This window comes from Aptenodytes forsteri, unplaced genomic scaffold (genome assembly GCF_000699145.1).
Source record: "Aptenodytes forsteri isolate BGI_AS27 unplaced genomic scaffold, ASM69914v1 Scaffold258, whole genome shotgun sequence".
NCBI lineage: Eukaryota > Metazoa > Chordata > Aves > Sphenisciformes > Spheniscidae > Aptenodytes > Aptenodytes forsteri.
In genome coordinates this window covers 3,019,137-3,038,641 of record NW_008795250.1, presented here as the reverse complement: position 1 = coordinate 3,038,641, position 19,505 = coordinate 3,019,137, and the positions used below count along the sequence as shown (strand labels likewise).

The 19,505-nt window shown below is 43.8% G+C and overlaps 1 protein-coding gene across 1 annotated transcript in view; it reads right to left on the bottom strand.

Moving 5' to 3' along the window:
* MYO9A (myosin IXA) overlaps positions 1-19,505 on the bottom strand; it is a 152,997-nt gene that overhangs the window by 32,366 nt on the left and 101,126 nt on the right. Inside the window, exons 10-17 of the mRNA XM_009278887.1 lie at positions 18,812-18,933; positions 17,289-17,430; positions 16,312-16,507; positions 11,562-11,681; positions 6,894-6,969; positions 1,976-2,119; positions 1,236-1,275; positions 225-347 (exon numbers count right to left, since the gene is read on the bottom strand). Coding sequence (XP_009277162.1) covers positions 225-347; positions 1,236-1,275; positions 1,976-2,119; positions 6,894-6,969; positions 11,562-11,681; positions 16,312-16,507; positions 17,289-17,430; positions 18,812-18,933 — 963 coding nt within the window. The remainder of the gene's footprint in view (positions 1-224; positions 348-1,235; positions 1,276-1,975; positions 2,120-6,893; positions 6,970-11,561; positions 11,682-16,311; positions 16,508-17,288; positions 17,431-18,811; positions 18,934-19,505) is intronic.

Sequence of the window (19,505 nt, the reverse complement as noted above, 5' to 3'; positions counted from 1 at the left end):
TCCCATCTTGCTCCACCGCTCTTGTTTCTCTCCATTTACACCATTTAGATACCTGCAAGGTGTCTCCCAGCTTACCCAAGCCACCTCCTCAGCTGAATTCATATCTTCAACAGTGGTGAGGATGGGACAGGACTGCACCTGCAAGTGTCCTCCTAGGCACCCTGGGGACCCGGAGCAGGTATTTGCTTTTAATTCACCTCTCTGTACCAGAGGCAAAGGATTACCTGGAACTGGGCGCTGATGCTGGGTGGTTTTTTCTTCTTATGGAGATGGAGGAGAGATTTGGTAATGCGGTCGTGCAGCGTCAGGTTGGTTAGATGCTTGAGGGACTTCACGTCCAGCATGTGCTGTGGAAAAAGAAAGACTCCATTTGTTCTTGATAAATACAAGAATAATGATCACCCTATCGTCATGCTATCTGCTACATCCCTCTTTATACCCTCTGCAGGGCATCCTTAGGTGACCACCCTACTTAATCTCAACAGCAAACACTGAGGGACGGCTTGAAATATAGCTCTGCTCTATTTGGTTGGAGCCAGATCCCCCAGATCACGTTCCTCCGAGCTCCTCTGAGGACTTGCCAAGGGCATCTTTGACCATGGGAAATTTGGCTCTCCTACCCACTGAGGGCTGCAGACAAACTATTCACTATTAATGAGCAGTTCATCGATTAACTGTATCTGTGCCTCTCCAGGTGCAACGTGCACACAGAGAGGAGTAAAACCAAAGTTTGCTCTTCCCGGTCCTCCGTTTCCGACCACTGACGCAGCATCAGCAAGGACCACAACAAACATTATTCTTCTAGACACAACAGATCTCTTGGGATTTCTTAAAATATAGTAAATGCAGCCAAGATGGAGGGAAACTGAATATTAGACAAGCCTGTTGTCTATCAGGTACCAGCCCTCTTGCATAACCTACCTGCTCATTTTAGTTTAGAGATTTAATTATCAAATTTCACCAGCACACGTGTATTCCTTCCCAGGAGGTGGAAAAAAGAAGCCAGAGCAGGTCCAAGAAAGGAGGATGCAAGCGCTCATACAGTACTCTCCCAGCACAAATCAGGGCTGAAATCCTTTGTTTTTATATAAATTAAAGAGCCCTGAACAGAGCTGAGTTGACCAAGGTCTTGATGTAGACACAAGTGGTCTTCCTCACACCCATCAGCATCTCATCACTGTACCTACAGTCTTAACCCACAGACCAGCAAGGTAAAAATGTTGCTTCTCTCTCACCTTTGGGAGATTGGGTTTGGCTTTGAAGTTCTTATTTCGCCTGGGGAGATAATAAACGGCTCAGGTTAATCCACATGTGCAATTGCAGAATGGAGGAGTTTATGAAACAAGCCCTTCCAAATCCCCTTTAGCAGCTGCTTCCTATAACCTGCACTGAAATTGGGCTGCTTCTGCATGCTGCAAGCTAGTTTTACACATTTAGTGGCACAGGTTTGAGAGGGAGGTATCCAATTAAAGGGAATCGTTACATTGGAAATAATGTGGATGCCGGTAATTAGCGTAGAGCGAGGGAGCAGCGTCGCGAAACGACTGACCACCCCTCCTGCTTTCTCATACCCCGCGTTAACTCCAGCCACCCTGGCGATGTTCTCTGAACCTTTTGTTGAGGCTGCAGCGTGAATCATCGACATCATTTCCCCACCTAATTTGTAATGGAAACTTTGATATCATGTTAAAAAATGTGACTGCATTACACCACTGTCATATCTTGAGACTGGTTTGACCGGCAGATTCATTTGTTCTTTCTCTTTCCCGCATCTGTCATTACAAACGAATGATAAGAGTTAAATAAATCAGATGCGTAAAACATACTGGGGTCGCTTTGACCCAACTGTGAAACGTTTCCAAGTCTACTTGAAACCCTGATATTTTTATATTCTGGCTATTTACATTCCTCTAACCACCCATGCTGCTCGTTACACTCCAGGAATAAAGCCAAAATCCCCTCCTTTTGCACTGACATGAGGATGCCGTGGGCCCTCTCCAGCAGCTTGCTGTTGGTCGCGTTGACAAATATCCCATCTTTGTCTAGGAAGGCGCCAGGGCTGGCGAGCCTGCTGTGCCGCATCCCCATCCGGCCGTTCCAGCCAACCGCGTAGGCATCGCTGCAACACCCAAACACCGCACAGTGTTAGGAAGACATAAAAAAATCTGGTTCTATGACAAAATAAAAAAATAAGATCATAAAATAATCCCTCAGTAGAAAATGAGAGTCACCACTTTATTCTTTTAACCACAAATCCGCTCCCATGGGATGAGTTCATGATGCCATACACCACATGAAGTGATCGGCTAATTAAGCACCTTTTGAAAAATCAAATATTCATAAAGGGATCAAAACTATCAGCAGGAGAATAAGAGCTCCCAGTTCTCTCAGTCGCAAGGCTTGGGTCTGCAGATACCCCGGTGGTCCGAAGGATATGAGACTATGACCTCTGCCATCAGCCTTGCCATCGTTAATAGTCACAACTTTAGATGATGCTGGTGCTGACCCTGTCTTTTCTAATTCATGCAATCATTTCATTAGGAAAAGAAAAAGCCAATTTCATTTGCAATAAACTAATTGTTTGCCACAAACAAAGGATGCCGGCCCCAGCAGGACTGATGGGTTGGCCCAGAATCACTCACTGGGACCTGATCACAAATCACTTGCCCGATTTGGTCCTCTCTGCCATGGAGCAGAGCGGCTTTGGTCTTCAGAAACGCTAACCTGGCTGCAGAAGGTCTGAAGGGAATGGCAAGAGGAGCCAAAATCCTCCCTTGGAGGAAGGGAAACGGGTACTCGACAAAACTTCACATCAGGGCAAATAGTTTCTAGAGTTGAGGAGTCTTCCTATGGCGTCTGGGGTTACACAAAGTCTCTCCCGGGCTGCACCCAACTGCAATACTTTTGATTTGGTGGTGGGGTTTTGGTGCTTTGTTTTTCGGGTTTTTTTTGTTGTTGTTGTTTTTTTTCTTTAATTTTAAATTCTCTATCAGCCTTGCAGAAACCATCATATGAAATAAAGGTGACCTAAGGAAGGATGTGGGGTCTGCAACCCACCCCCCCGAGCTATCTCAGACAGGAGGAAAAGGAATAGGAGGAGACTCAATGCAACACCAGTCTTCTGGTCATGAGGATGCTGAAGGACACGGTGATTTAAACAGGGCCTCCAGCACCGGTCACTTCTGAGGTCTAGCAACAAGGCAGCCCTTTGCCTTAAAGTCTTGATTTGGAGGAAGGGCAAATATCAAATGCCACACAGAAATTAAAAAACAAAGCGTGTAAAGTTGTTCATTCAGCCAGCTCAAAGCCTGGAGCCAGATCCTTGGAGCAACGTGACACTGCAGTGCAAGTCGCCTTGCTGCCTCACCACAGCGCTTTCCAAATTCCTTCCTAGCCCCATTAAATCAGCATTTTGACATGTACTACTATTAAAAGAAAGGATGAATCACAGCAAAGTAAACCCCTGGCTGAGCGCTCCATGACCTGCTTTTTTTGAGCAGCCTGTTCAATTCAAGGAAGGCCAGAGAGAAGCTTTAATATCCAGGTGATCTCTTCTGTCCGCCTTCTTTCTCGTTACAGCTAAAGTCCCATCCATCAAAAACCTCCTATTTGCAGGAGGAAAAAAAAAAATCACCGGTTGACGGGTACCACTAAACCTCAATGGCCACTTTCGGGATCTACAACCCATCATTAATCCTGGCTGACCTCAATGCACTCTCAGGCTTGAGACCGGCTGTGGATATACGGACTCTGAACAAGACTAGAGAATAGAAAACCCTAGAAATTCCCATGTGGTTTTGGGGAAAAAAAAAGAAAGAAAGAAATAAAATGACAGGTCTGTTTATTACAGACACTTTAGGATGGATACATGCATATGGTGACTGATGCAGCCTTTTTGGTACTTGGGAGGTCAGTCATCTCACCAAGCCCAACCAACTGTTTCAAGACAGACTGATCAACACCTGCTTTCCTGCACGCCGCTTAGACATCACTGCGCATAAAACAGTTTCATCAATGAACATAAACCAGCAGGAAAACAGACAGCCCGAGCGGTTTTGGTTAGGGATGGCATGGCTTTCATTACTCGACGGCCGGTGAAGGCACTTCCAAGGCACGCCGGCTTCCCGACGCTCTGCTGAAGCCTGGTTCCCCCCCCCCAGCATGTGCAAACCACCCGTCCGCTTTCTTCTGAGATCAGAGGAGAGCGCTTGGCTCGCTAAACCCTCCGCAATGACTTCCTGCGTGATGTCATGCCTCAAATTTGCTTTTAGAAGCAAGCCCCGGGCTATCCTGTGGGTTGGATGTACAACGCAGACTTATCAGCGACCTCATGATCATGAGATGGCTTTGAAAGCAAATGCCTGTTTAATTTAGCTCTGTAAATCACTTGCTGGTTTATCTGCTGGAAAGCTGTTAGAGTAAATCTCTCTTCTGTACATGTTACCTTCACCCCCATATTTACCCCTTCTTGCTCAACAAGCGCAATTTAACTGAAATACCAACATTTATCAAGTGTGATATGAATCTTCAAATCAAAATCATGACTCTTCAGATCGACATCACCCGCAATGAAAGGTATGAAAATCACCTGCCTACTCCGAAAGCGCAGGCTGGATTTTAGAGATCTTATGAGAGACCCAGTTTGTGCTTTCAGAAGGAAGGGGCACAGACGACATTTGGGGACCCATCACTGACGATGCCCAAGACAGGCAAAGATCATGGACCGTGCTACTGAGGTACCACACCAGGAGGAACACAGGAGTTAGGACAGCTTCAAAAGTACATTTTCTGCAAATATATCAGTAAAGGGAATAAATTGTCTGTCCTGACCCTGTTGTTAGGATACAACTGCTGGGGATGATGGAAGGAAGACACAGTAGTTGCTGCCCTTGATCCTGGCTGTTTAAGGCAACTTGTCTGCTATGCTGGCTTGGGTTAAACCAAATAAATAGAGCTGACCACAGACTGAACTCCACAGTAAATAAATACATCCTCCTCGTTGCCTGGGACAGGAGGAGTTTCCCTGCCTTTGCAATGGCCCCTCGCTGAGATAATTGAAATGTTTTGGGCTATGAAAATGCTGGCAGCCCAAGCCGCCGCACTAACATGCCTCCAAAGCTGGAGCTGGACAGTCAAGAAAAGTCCCATCCCACTTCACAGATGTTCTTCATGCACCAACACCAGACTTGAAGGCTTGCCAGAGAAACTGCAGAACTTCTCTTATCTACACGTGAAGATCTCCACAGGGACAAAGTTTCACGTTACATCACATTTAGGGAAACCTGTGCGACCAGAGATGCTAGAAACAGTGAACGTCACCTCTGGAGACACCAACCTTCTCGGCCTCAAACGTTACCATGTACCTACTATCATCATAACCCAACAGATTAGAGCCGTAGCAGCTATAGCATTAGGAGAAAGAAAAGAAGGGGTGGGAAAGACTCATGTGAGGACAACCAGGGTTGCATCACCTTCCCACGACAGGGTGATAGCTTGCACAAGCTGGATTTCTACTCAAACTCGAGAAGTGGCACAAATTTATGAATTTATTCCAACAATTTTATGGAAATCACATCGTCTCTGACCACTGAAAATAAGCCAACTTGTAATGATATGAGAATATTCAGTTCTCCTTCAGCAGGGTGCCACCACCACTCTCAAAGGGAAGAAATTCAGGGCAAGAGGGATATTCTAGTCTTGATGGCACTCAGAGGGCACGTGGTGAACAAAGCAAGACAATAAAAGCCACTTTTGTTCCCCTAGAAGAAAAGGAACAACGTATCTAATTTCTGTCTTGGCCATTTGGCATTAAAGCCAGTAAACATGAGGTTTAATAATATATTTGGAGGATATTTTATTTTGCATGGAAGGGAAGCCCACTGAGATGCAAGGACCATTACAGGGGATTTGATGGACGCGTTTCAGGAGACAGTCTCAGACTCCTCTCAACTTGTTCTGGACTTCTCGTGAAACTCAGAGCAGCCATGAAGTTACACCTGGATGTCTGCAGCTCCAAGAAATCGTTTTAGGAGCTGAGGATGCTCTGATCATATCTTTCCCCAGCACACACACACATCTGCTCAGAGGGAGGCAGAGAGGCACGGTACCCCTTTAGAGGTGGTATTTGTATAATCAGACTTTCTAGCGTCTGCAGAGGGATAGCACAAGAGTAGCTGGGGAAAAGGAGAAAGAGGATCAGCACCCAGATATCCCTCTGAAATTAAGACATTTTGCTTCACAAGCAACTTAATTCTGAAATGGATTTGGAAGTCCTCTTGCAGAAGAGGCACAGATCTGCATCTCAAAGTGTAGACCTGACTCTCAAGCAAAAAGGTCTCATTAAGTAGTTGCTTGAATGGCCAGAACCTTCAAGGAAGGATTAAAAAATAAAACTGTACATAAAAACTATAAAAATCGAACCTTTTTGAAGTTAACATGCTTCTTTCCCTTAAAAACAAGCAAACCTTTGACAAGGAACCATCTCAAGCCCCAGGTCCTCCACGCTCAGTGGCGCCTAGAGCCACCATCACATTACTTGCGTGCAGTTCTGCACCCAAACACATCATTGGGTTTTTCGCGCCAGAAAAATCCTCAGTAAATTTTTATTTCCTTGATATCGGCACGTTCATGAATTTTTTTTGCAAACCTCTTACCACCTTGTACACCACACCACCTACAATTGCTGCCTTTTGATGCAGGAAAGTTGCTTTCCCTGCCTGCTGTTTAGTCAGGTAAAGATATTTAGATATGATCACATAGCAGAGAAAGAACAAAAAGAAGACAAAATTAATAAGCAAGCTGGGAGAAACATTAATACAGTAATTTATAACCACAGACAGTGCTCTCCCATCCCAGATTTCCTTGTCATGCCAATGTAAAAGCAAGAGACTTACCGCTGGGTCCTCTCGTTGATGGTATTGACTCCCTGGAGATCTGAGAGTGGCGTCCGTGGGCTCTTCCGAGTAATACCTAAAGCAGCACATGAAGAAAGATGTTTCCACCTGGCTTTTCATCAAAAGGCAATTAGCACAGCCATAGCTTAGCATTGACTACAGCGAGGAGGAGCATGTACGTGTCATGGCACATGCTGGGCATACAAGGGTGCCAAGGATGCCGACATACCCATCGTCCACTAAGTTCTACCTCTCTGCTGCAGAGTCATCACCCTTATGAGTAACGCTGTTTGCTCAAGCCTACTAATTCCCCTCCCACACACGCCTGTTGTGTTAGGGACACGTTGTCCCAGCTAGTAAGCAAATGGGATGAAGGCAGAGGTTGCTGCGATGGGGGGGACCAGCCACCCGTGTCCTGCATGTCCAAAATATTCCTAAGCTCTCCGCTGTGCATGAGACAACCCAGTTGCTTGCACGGGCAAAACACCCAGACATAAGTAGGGTGCTTGGAAAAATGGTCATTTATTCCTTGCATATGGACAGGGACATGTATACCAAGCAGTATATACTGCACGGGGAGGCTTTATTGCCTATTGAACCTATATCCTTTGATAGGGGTAGTTTTAGAGTCATTTATATTTAATAAATAGCCGAGGAAGTTATCATGCATGGCTACAGAAGCAGACGTTTCAAGCTGTTATCTTCCCCAAAGTGGAAATGTTTTGTAACCAAGCATTTAGGAAGACAGAAGACAATTTTGGTAGACAACAAAACACTTTTCAAGTCACTAAACTACAGATATTTAAAGACCCAATAAGCTCGAATTTGACATGAAAACAGCCGAGCAATTTAACTGACTTGAAATTGCTGCTGTGAGACAGGAAACATCACAGCGCTCACCTGAACATGGGAAAAATGTATATTCCTTTACCCTGAGATTTCTGCAGTGGAAAAAAAAATGCGAAAAAACCCTCTCTAAAAAGAAAGAAATCTAAACTGTAGCTTGTAACAGAATAGGAAGAAGCAATAGCGTATCCCCTCCTCCCCACATTTATCATTCCCCTATTTAATATAGCCCCGATGCTGAGCTAAAAGGTGTCCTGAGGATCTTTTTATTCCGAAGATGAACACAAAGCAAATACACAGAGATCTGAGCCCATCCTGCTGATCTGCCATTCCTCAGAACCTGAAATTTCTAAGGAGAAGATGAATTCCTACCACACCTCAACATGCGACATCCCTTTAGCGGGACATCTGCTGTCCTCCTTTACCTGTTGAGATATTATAATAGCTTGTCTTGAAGCCTGAACATCAGGCTGGAGATGCCCGAAAAGGCTGATGGTCCACTTGGTTAAGTTACTGTATCTAAAGGTGTCCAAATATCCTAGAAATCTGAGCGAAAGAAAATTCGGGAATGTGCTGCCACAGGTCATCTTGGATCCTGCCTGTGCTCCAAGGCAGGACCAAATCGCTCCTGCTGAGAAGGTTTTGCAATCTCCAACTCTGGAGATTTTTGGAAAGCAAACCAGATAATCTATCCGAGTGCCTAGCTATGCCTAGAGTTCAAAACTCTCTTTTTAATCCTCCTTTGTGCCATTTAAGCCATTTTTTGTAATATTTCTCATCCTAGGAGCATTCTTTTACCTCTTTCAGGACTGCCATTTCTGTGCCAAAAGTTGCTTGTTTAGAGCACAGAAACCCAATTGTAAAGGGGGGAAAAAATGAGAATAGTCAGGAATCTGCTTAAAATACTGCATTAGTATTTTTTGTAGCTGGTTTTACACTAAGAAAGCACCTAACGTCTAGCTGCGTCTATTTTTTATATAGTATATATGCCTGGATACTTCCCCATTAAGGCACAGAAGGCTTCTCTAACCTAAAGCATTTCATGAAAAATGGGCTTTCACTGGTATTGCTAAGATTTTTTTAGTCCATGCCCTTCTTTTTGGAGCAAACTCTGTCCTCCTTCACTTCCCTGCACTCCCCACCAAAGAAATCCCTGAAAGAAAAAGCCCAAAACACCATCTAACCCAACAAATCAGGCTGAAGTTATGAAGACAAGGTTGCATCAAAATATTACCGCATCTTCCATTGCTCGCGAAAGGGGAATTTCTATTTCAGGCTTCCAGATAACAGCTGCATTAAAACCACATCGTGATTCTGCCAGCTTAGTGCCTTAAGCGACTTTTTGATTAATAAAAGTTATGGTGCACAAGCTGGGTTAAAGGGGATTGCTTTAGACACACCAAAAAAAAAAAACCACACGACTTTTCTACATTGTGCTATCACTTGGCTCTTAAAAGAAGAAATACATACATGCCACAGCCAAGTAAAAGTTGTCATACTGATGTAGCCTCTTTTCTGGGAAATAGAGTCCTCTTTTCTGGGAAAGAGAGTGGGGTTTTTTAGAAATGAAAGGCAAAAAGGTTTTAGATTTAAGCCGATGAGTCGCACCTGGCTTTGAGAATTCTGTGTAGTGAATATGGACTATTAAATTGTATATATTAATACGCTGCATGCAAGGAACAGTGGTGTGAGTGGAAAACACTCATTCCTGTCGCGCAGCTCAGATGCCGGCTGATCTATTTTACATTTCAGGAATAAAATTATTCTGATTTTTCAAGCACATTCCCTTTTCTTCAGCTGTAGTGTTTCAGAAAGACAGACTGATTTGCCTAACAGGTCTTTGCCCTCATGGAGAAGAGCTTTGGATAATCCCAGTCTACTCCCTACCCACGAACATCAACCAGCAGAGCTTTGGTCTCGAACTCAGAGATGTCTAAACCCAGTGCCTTGCCCTGGTGGAAGACCATTAATTGATAGACTCAAAGGACACCAGCGAAGCAGCTGAGACGGTAAGGGGAGGGCGATCAGTTGGCTACACAAGCTGAATACCAAGTGACCTAAAGGGAATCTCAATCTACTCATCAAATCAATTAGTTTTCTCTCTTTGTGCATAGCTAGAACTAACTGCACGATTCAATGTCCCTCTCTCAAGGATGACATGGACGTAACCTCATCTGACTTCTGGGAAAAGCCGAGTCCCCGGAGCCAACCACAGCCCGAGCATCCTCGCCTGCGGGGCCCGCAAGCCCACTAAATTCAGGACCCAAAAATTATACATGCTCCAAGCCCGGTTTAGCCTGCCAAAGAAACAAAGCCTGGGGAAGCAGCTTGCAGGAGCACACCCCATGGGAAGACGTGAATGATTTCTGAATGCAGAACACGAATTACTCGTCTGTCAGGTCGGATGCTCTCGGCCAATTCACAAACTATGGCAATGTTACTCTCGGATCCATGTGTTGGTTTTATCCTAAGAGAGACCAAACTGTGTGGACTAGTCTATAGTAAGTGAGGTTTTAACATGTTGAGCTCAACTTAGAGCTTTAATTTAATGTGAAGCAGTGAAGTGTCTCTTGAGTTGTATGAATTACTCTTCACACCTAAGCAACTGCAAATTAAACCCCCAAAACTTCCCATGCTGCTGAGCTAACTTACAAATTAAAAATTAAATTAATTAATTGCAATTAAAATTACTCTACTGATAATCACCTTCCTTTTCAATAGTTTCTTAGTAGTATCAGTAAGGTCATTTGGCACACCACCACTTAAGAAAATCTATTGCTGCGTTTGTCTTACTGCTTTGTATTTCCTTGTAGCAATGGTGGGAACTTGTAGGAAAAAACAACGTACTCTAAATTAAGAATTAAAGTCTAAATTAAGAATTAAAACACCTCTGTTCCCCCAAAGCTACGTGCTGCAGAAAGCATGGAAATCTGATATAAGGTTTCTAGCAGGAAAAGCATATTTGTGAAGACTTAACATGCAACTACCGTACTTACCGCGCTCAGCTCTGCAGAAAAAAATTGGGTGGTTTGCATTTACACCTAAGTTGCACAACATTTAAGTTAGCAACTCGGGCTGAGGATTTGCCCTTGCAGACTGCATATAGCAGTGCTCTATTTCTGTCAGCTTTAATGTGCAACATGAAGAGAATAATGGCAGAAAAATGATATATCTAAAGGTATGAGTACCAAATATGTATTTTTTTATATATACATAATATAATAGTGCAGGCAAGAGTGTCTGTGTTGTCATGCAGGATGAGTTTATTACGTGACAGAGGAGTGAGGAGGAAGAAATGGAGACCAAGTGCATCTTTACTCAACTCATTCTGTAAAATAACATTGCCAAACGCTTTAGTTTTAAGTAAAAGCCCTCAGAGACAGTATTTTCACAAGCTAAAGTTACTTTTGAAGTCCAATAAAAAAGTCAAATTCCAGCTGTATCAGCCACATGCCTTATATCAGGAATATTCCTACCGGACCTGCAGTGCTTTGAAATTATCATCACACATGTGATAACAAAAACAAAACACACAAAAAATACCCCTAGTATCAGCATCCCGACAACGTCAGCGAGTAAACGGGGAAACCGCCAACGAAATGATGCCGCATCTCAAGAGATGTGGGTTTGCATTTAATTTGACTCTTCAAAATCTGCCTAGTAATTTCCCGATAGGGTCAAAATTACTATAAGGCAGCCGGTTCGATCCTGGAAGGCTCCTCGGGCATTTTTTTTTACCCTTTCTATGCTGAATGCACCTGGTTTCCATTTCTTGGCGTGTGAGTGTCGTATCAGAGGGAAGGGCAGGTGGTGGAGCCTTACTGTACTTCTCCTCCTTGCATCTCTGCAGGATCTCTAAGCTCCTCTGATGAACTGGGTGATGGAGAAAGCTAAAACTATCCACACTTTTCAAAACCGCACATGGTACTGCATCATCATGCCCTTGGGAAGCAAAATAAAAACAACAAAAAAAATGGAGAGAAGAGAAAGATTATATAAGCAGAAATCAGGAGAGGGTAAAGAACAAGCCCGAAGGACGCGAGAGCTCGAGGGTCACGCGTTTTTTGCGCTCGACACAATTTAACCTCGGTTTCCTCCTGACACGGTGCCGTGGCACAGGAGCGATGGGCTGAACCGCATCCCAACCCCACTTATAATCCTTATTAGCCAGAGCATAATCACTTTGTAATCACTCCGAGATTATTTGGGCAAAAAATAGTTGATTAGATAAATCTTTACTTTTATTAACTGCTTTTTAAAATCCTTTCCATGCATCTGCCAGGCATTATCCGCAATTCCCTGCGCAGATGCTCCCGGACACGGTCACCTCAAATTCTCATCTTGCATCCCAGTGCCACACTCTGCTCAGATATTGGCAATTAAAAGGAAAAATAGAAATTATTTGTATTAAACAAGGGTTCTGTATTCCTCAAGGGCAGAGGACACAGAGTCTGGAGTTAGGTAGGATGGATTTGAGGTCAAAAGTTGGAAGAAACCATCGTTGTGTGGCTAAGAGGACCTTTGATGGCCCAGCTTTGACCACAGGGCGGAGGAGAGGTTACACAGGTGACACTGTGCAAACGGGCAGCACCTCTCCGTCATCGTTTAAGTGGCCAAGACAAGGGATACGTCATGCTCCTGTTGAGGCATGATGAGGTCACCGAGGAGTTACCTTGTGTCAGCACGTATGGAAGCATTTCATACCAACGCATTAAATCATCAGAAAGGACCGATCTGAACTTTCCAGAGGAACACTGCCAAGGGGCGTCTTCCTCGCATTAACACCACTTCACGCTGCTCAGCGAGACCTCAAAGACCAATTTTTTGGTTGCTATCACTTTTATTTGGCAAATACAGGTTTTGGGTTTTTTGGGGGGGGGTGTGGTGTTGGTTTTTTGGTGCCCAGCTCCAGGAATAAATCTGCGGAAGTCAAGGGGATTGTTTTTGAGAAGGCGTTAGCGTGGAGGTCAGCTGCAAGGGCACTAACCCACGGAGCAACCCTTGTTGGCTGAATACAAATGCAGAGCCCATCGAGGGAGGGCACAGCCCCAGGACCACAAACACTTCGTCAGAGCGAAGATTTAGGTTCGTGTCCAGCAAAACCAAGATGAGAAAGCTGGGAGTCTCCACAGCCTGGTTTATACGAGCAGCACCAGTTCTTCCGTCAAGTTTTTGCTAACAAAGAATTAGGGGTTTTTGTGTAACAAATCCATATTGATGATAGAGCAAAAAATGTCAATCAGCCAAATTTCTTTCCTAAAAAGCTTGATAATGTTCCTTTAATCAAAGCTCATTAACAAATCTAGTTCAAAATGTGTAGTTCTTTTGGACTACCACAATCCTCCCTGATAAACTCAGTAATCATCATCATCATCATCATCATCATCTTATTGAAAAAGTCCACCCTTCAGCTAATTGCATCTCGCCAGATCCCGGCGTGTTTCATCCGAGGAGGGTTGGCAGCACTGTGAGAGGTATCTCTCGGGCAGAAGAGAAAGCTACCCAACAAAATTCACCATGACACCGCTTTGCTGCTCTTCACCTCCAGGTTAACAAGGACAATTGCGCAGTCACTAAAAGCTGCACTATGAGGATATTAGGAACACAAAAAAAGGAGAGTCCCTAAAGCCAGCAGGAAAAAATGCTGATTATCCTTACAGAAGCATCCATAGCACTGGTTGGCACTGCTGGCACAGAGAAGATAACCAAAAGGATGATGCAAAAAGAAAGCAAAGCAAAATTTTGCAGAGCTGCTTATACATAAGCCGGAGATTTTTCATGAAAATCCCTGTTGGGTATTGCAAGCGTGACTTGAACAGGCCTTCAGACAGGTAAAAGCAAGGGAGATCCATCTGGGGTTAAGACAAAAGAGTGCAAAGAGCCTTAAAAAAAAAAAAAAAGCATGCTTCAGATACACAGAAGCATCCATAGCACTGGTTGGCACTGCTGGCACAGAGAAGATAACCAAAAGGATGACAAAAAGAAAGCAAAGCAAAATTTTGCAGAGCTGCTTATACATAAGCCGGAGGTTAAAAAAAAAAAGGTGAAAAAGCCCTAAAAAAAAAAAAAAAAGCATGCTTCAGATATTTTCCTACTCATTAATTACACCTGCCTGATGGATGGCAGCAGCAGCAGGCAGGAGCTCAGAAACAAAGAACAGGGCAGCACGCCTTTTAAAAAAATTATATACAAATATTAAGCGTGCACGCTTGGATGAATGTATATGTGTGAAGTTATTCTCAGCTAATCTACCGTAATTTTATCAAAAGCTCCACATCCGTGGGCAGTAAGGCATTCAGAGCAGGCTAATTAAAGCCAGCAAGGTTTGATAAAAAAACAAAATAAACCTAAAACATATGCTGTCTTTGGTTGTCTGCTTTTGTCTGTTGAGATGGGGTAATTTTAGTGATTCTTTAGTAGTTCACAAATGCCTTCTGCCATAGATGCAAAGCATCAGTTTGGGGCTTTTCTGCATTATTTCAGGGAGCAGGAGGAACCAGCAGCATCCAGTAGCGGATGCGCCGTGCCGCACCAGCCTGCCCCACCGTCCAGACACTGGCCAAGCCTTCTGCTCAGGTCCGCCTCTCCTACAGCCATCTGCTTTGTGGTGCTTTGGCAAGACGGATGGGATTTTGGAGAAGGACAACTGAACGGGAGATGGGCATGAGGTCTCGCCAGCAAAAGCGTGATGGAAACATTGCTACGGATCTCACCTTGCCAAGTGCTACCACTACCTGGGCAGAAGTCATGCTAGGACATGATGGGTACCTCTCCAAAGAGGGCAGAGGCAGCTGAACGTGAGTGGTCCCAGCTCCGCCATCGGTTGTAGGGCAAGCTTTCCCAACGGATAAGGTATACCTCCATGTGGGAATTAGATTTAGGTAATCTCTCCCACTAGTTCTGCCTATATAATGGTGATTTTCTCATGACTTCTTCCCAATTTAGGCTGAAGATGCACATAGAAATTCAGGGTATAAATTATCTGAGGATTGTCAGGAAGTTTAAGACAAACCTTATCCAGCTTTTTGAGGGCTTTTGGGGTTTTTTTTCTTTCTTTTTGACTCAAAACCCAAAGGTTACAAAGCACAAAGCCATTTGAAAGTAGGCCAAAGGACACCAGATAGATAAAACAGTGGGAAAAGTGTGCCAGAAAAGGTTTAGAAACTCAGCCATTACTGTGTTAGTTTTGGTATGGAAAGAGAAGGCCTTGCAAGAAGTGAGTCTCCCAGGATTGTCTGAAAATCTCCTGGACTCTATTTTATACCTATATACTGATATATATATATAGATAGATATAACAAGTTAATGCCACAAAGTCAAGACTAAAAAGCGGAGAGCTAGCTAGTGGGAAGAGGAGCACGGCAGGCACAATTGATCGCCAGAGACACAGAAAGCAAAGCAGGGCTTGAAATTAGTTCTTAATTCCTGAGACTGAATGTATTTTTTATCTCCTTGACCAGCTCACTTTAGTTCAGCCTGGGCTTTATGCAAGATGAAAAGGCGACGCTAGGAAAATACAAATACAGATTTCCGAAGCCAACTCTTTCGAGTGACGTTTCTCCCAATGCCAAACGTCTTTGCCATCTACCTCTCAGCGTTTCGAAATGCCACGGTCTGTAGATGCTGCCTTGATGTGTCAGACAGACCCAGGTTCATGAGGAACATCTTTTCTCTTACGCCGCATCCGAGCGGTTCGAGAGGAAGAGCCTCAAGAGCCGAAAGCTGATTTTTGCCTCCTGCTCTTCTTGGGATGCTATTATTCGCCCCGAACAAGAAAATTAGTCTTTCTGCTTGTACAGCTTCCATATTCCTTGTCCCAAGCTCCTTGGCTCTCCTTGATGCACACTTCTCCTACTAAAAAAAATTCATGGGGCGGCTCTGTGCTTAATTTTAACTCAGCTGACATTTTCCCTGCTGAGGCTCTAATTTCATCATGAATTTCAAACCCTCTTGTTCCCATAAATTAATAGTAATAGCTTGTACCCGTCTTTCTGAAATTGCTTTATGCAGAGAAATGGTCTAAAAGCACAGCCAGGTATTGCCTGCCACAGCATGATGATGCACCATTACTTTCCTTTAATTTAATGCTCCCGTGTTCGGCATGAGGTGGTTCTGGATGACTGTGAAGCAATGAATTTTGCTAGACAAGAGACACGCTCACTTGCAGCTTAAAGGGTGAACAGCTTGAAAAACTATAGAGAAGAATTATTGCCCTTTTTTGTTTCCAGATGTAACTAACAGTTCAAGAATTCCTAGCAAAAATAATTTGCCTTATTTGCTGAATAATTTTTATGTCTGCTTGAATCATTCAGGTTTTCCTATGCATGTATCCTACAAAAAGGAAAAGTTAAAGCAGCAGTAAAGTGAAAATCTTTTCTTATGCTGTGCTAAAATCCAAACATACCTTTAAATGTAACTTTTGCATAGCAAAAATCTACACACTATTTTAATGATTTTTTTAATAGATCAATAGCTCCTAATAAGTCAGGCTACTTAAAATACTGGAGTAATATATTAGATCTAAGTTGCTGGTGAAAAACAGGTGCTAGGATTAGGAGATCGGCACACGTACCAGTTTTCTTCTCCACGTATCGTTTTCCAGCCTCCCTAAAAGCAACCATCGCCCTAAAAAATGCCCGCAGGACAGCCCAGCGGAAGACGGCCACCGGGTCGATCCCGATCATCCCGCAGATAAAGGCGTTTTTGCTGCTTCGCAGGAGAGCTACAATGTCCGGACGCATGTGATCGGTGTTTTTCTCACGGAAATCCTAGGGAAGGAGAAAAAGGAGGGGGAGAAAAGAGGAAAATAAAGAATATCTACAAGATACGCTGGGTAAGATCTGCCAGCCTATCCCTGGGACAGCACAACTGCCGAATCCTGCTTCTATCTTTTTTTCTGCTCCCATATCACACACCTCTTTATGTTCAGAAAATAATTGTTTTATCCCAAAGCACTGCTCTCCGAAGCATCTCGAAGCTGATGCTGAAGTTTGTCACATGTAATTACTGCATCAGAAACATAATTACAGATTTGCAGTCGTAAATCACGAGGCTGTTTCTCATACAGGCTCACTTGCCCACCAGAATTGCTTCTGCTAATAATTGGCATGAATATAAATAGGGTCAACTTTGAAATCATTTGCACGGGATTTTAAAAAGTACCTGCAGCAGTGACCTGTATTAAAAAATGGCTAATGATGAAAGAAAAAAAAGGTTTTTCTACACAAACCAAGCCCAGAAAGGCTACCAAATACCTAATTTCAACCCATCGCTGGGACGTAGCATTAACCTTAGTGTGTGTCCCTAATTCTTCCCCAAAACGCCAACATGTGGAGCTTGCAATGCGGAGGAGAACAGGAAGACACAATCCCCACCACCTTCTCGTTTCAGCCAAGCTTTTCACCCAACACTTCTCTCCTGACCCTCGCGTCTCTTCTCTAGCCAAGTCCTCTTCGAAACATCTCTGTGGAGCCTTTGGGGCTCTCCTTCCCCACCACAGCTAGATGATTTAAATGAAAACAACTGCTGGGGAACAGCTGGGTGACAGACCTTCACTCCATACTTCACTTTGCCCGCGTAGTGTTTGATGATGAAAGCCGGCTCCATGACCGCTGGAAATTCAATGTAGGAGTTCCCTTCGTGTTGACGCTTAAACTTGTCCAGCAGCGTCTGGTTTGTGGCTTGAGGAAAACTGAGTGGAAAGAATTAAAAAGAAGATAGCCGTAAACCCAACGAAAAAGCTTTACACTTCTTTCTTGACCACAAATAGGAAAATAGAGATATTCTGAGCTTCCACTTCTGTGCCTGCAGATACTAAGCGAACACTGTTTTGTATGCTCTTATGCGGTTATATACAAATACAAGGTACATCTGGTGTCTGAAGAACTCCTAACTGATTTAGTAATGGTCTGAAATCAGTTATAAATGCACAAACAGGTGTATTTTTATTGTGGTGTACTGTACGCCCATAGAAATTACTCAAGGTAGCTGCGTTTATCTGAAACCACACGTTTCTGTAGTCGGTTTTGAGGCTTAGACTGCTCCTACGTCTAGGAAATATTGAGCTGTTTTACCTACAAACGTAACTTCAATTTCAGGAGTTACTTGAGTGATCCTGGCATAGGAGAGGGGAAGAAAAAGGACAGAGCTTGAGCAGAGCCTCTTGGTAAGAGCAAGCCAATCCTCCTATCCTCGAACTTCATGTAAATCTGCAACGTGGGGGGCTATTTCACAGCTTTACCTAATTTGAGTTGTTTTAGCCTGGTACAGTATCACTGGGACAGCACTACTGCTGTGTGTCTGGTCAATGAGACAAGAAAAGGGGGAGAAACCTGCAAGCAAATGGTGGGAGGAGAGCTCGTGCCCTGGACCAGAGCCATGCGGATCCAAGACAAGGCCAGCAAATCCACCTGGCGTTTCCCCGCCCTTCACACAGAGAAAACTGGCATGTACATCTGACGGGAGATCCCTTACGCTCAGAAGTTTCCACCCAAAGGCTGACCCAGAAGCCGTAAGCTCATCCGATAACTTCTGCCAGGGCAAGCGGGATGAACATAACCGAGGGTGCAAGTCTCAGCCACATCCCTGACGTGCATGAAACCCTGCAGCCCCTACGTACAAGTGCCTTCAGTTCACTCTGGCTTAATTTAAAAAAGCAAATTGTTAAATCTGCCTTATATCTGAATAACAGCAGCCACACAACCTGCTTTAACTCATGCACTTGGATTCTCCCTTCACTCAGCTCAGCTTCAAGCATCGTCACGTCGTTACACCACAAGAGACAGGGAGAGAAATGAGAAGCAGAGCCAAGGAAACCTTTGTCCTTCCCTTTAACGGAAGAAATTCTTGAAACACAATTTTAATTATTATTTGTTAAGGTTTTTTGCTCAGCTTGCTGATACTCTGCTGTTTGCGTTATCACCTTGGAAACAAAACTAGAGACATAAGATAAATCAGCCCAGCAAGCTATTAGCATCTTTCTGGGAAGAATCACAAGAGGTAAGACTCAAGGATAAACACTTTTTAAGTGAAAAAACAAATATCATTAGCAAAACCAACAGTTTCCTACTCACTTGCTTTCCTCATCCAGCAGATGGAGCAGGCCCGTTGGCTTCTTACTGATCAGGTTGATGCAGCCGGAGTTGTCTATATAGTCAATGTTGTGCCAGCTAATTCCTTCTGCTCTATATTCCTCCTAAAAAACCACCACAGGTATTATAACGATATAGGGTGCAACGAAAAAAAAAAAAAAGGTGAAATTCAAAGGGTTTCGTGGAAACTGATGCGCCATTTACCAAAATGAACATCTCATCTGCTAATATGCCACCAATATTTTTTTTGATACAAAAGAAAGTGATAAAGAACCACTTGAACAACCTAAACCGCAGGGAACCGCACAGCATTTTACAATTTCAGGTGCACCAGACTTTTGCTCAGACATAGGTTAGCTATATGGCAGACCATGCCTACCGAGGATGCACGGCGTGCTACGCATCATTGCTTCTCGCTCTCCTTTTCCTGCCTTGCTGTTAAAACGTTATACGACGTATTTGCATCAACTAATATTTAGTATTTAGTTGCTGCAAGAAAATGGTGGTACAACATATTCATTTAATTACACAGAAAAAGCAACAGAACTCCCTTTCCTGCTTCGCTGGGCTCTACTCTTCTGTATCTCACAATATTAATGGCTGGTGCTATAAGGGCTAACAAAGAGACCTCCAGCTAACAGAAATCACTGCTCCAAGACCAGCAGAGCCACGACCC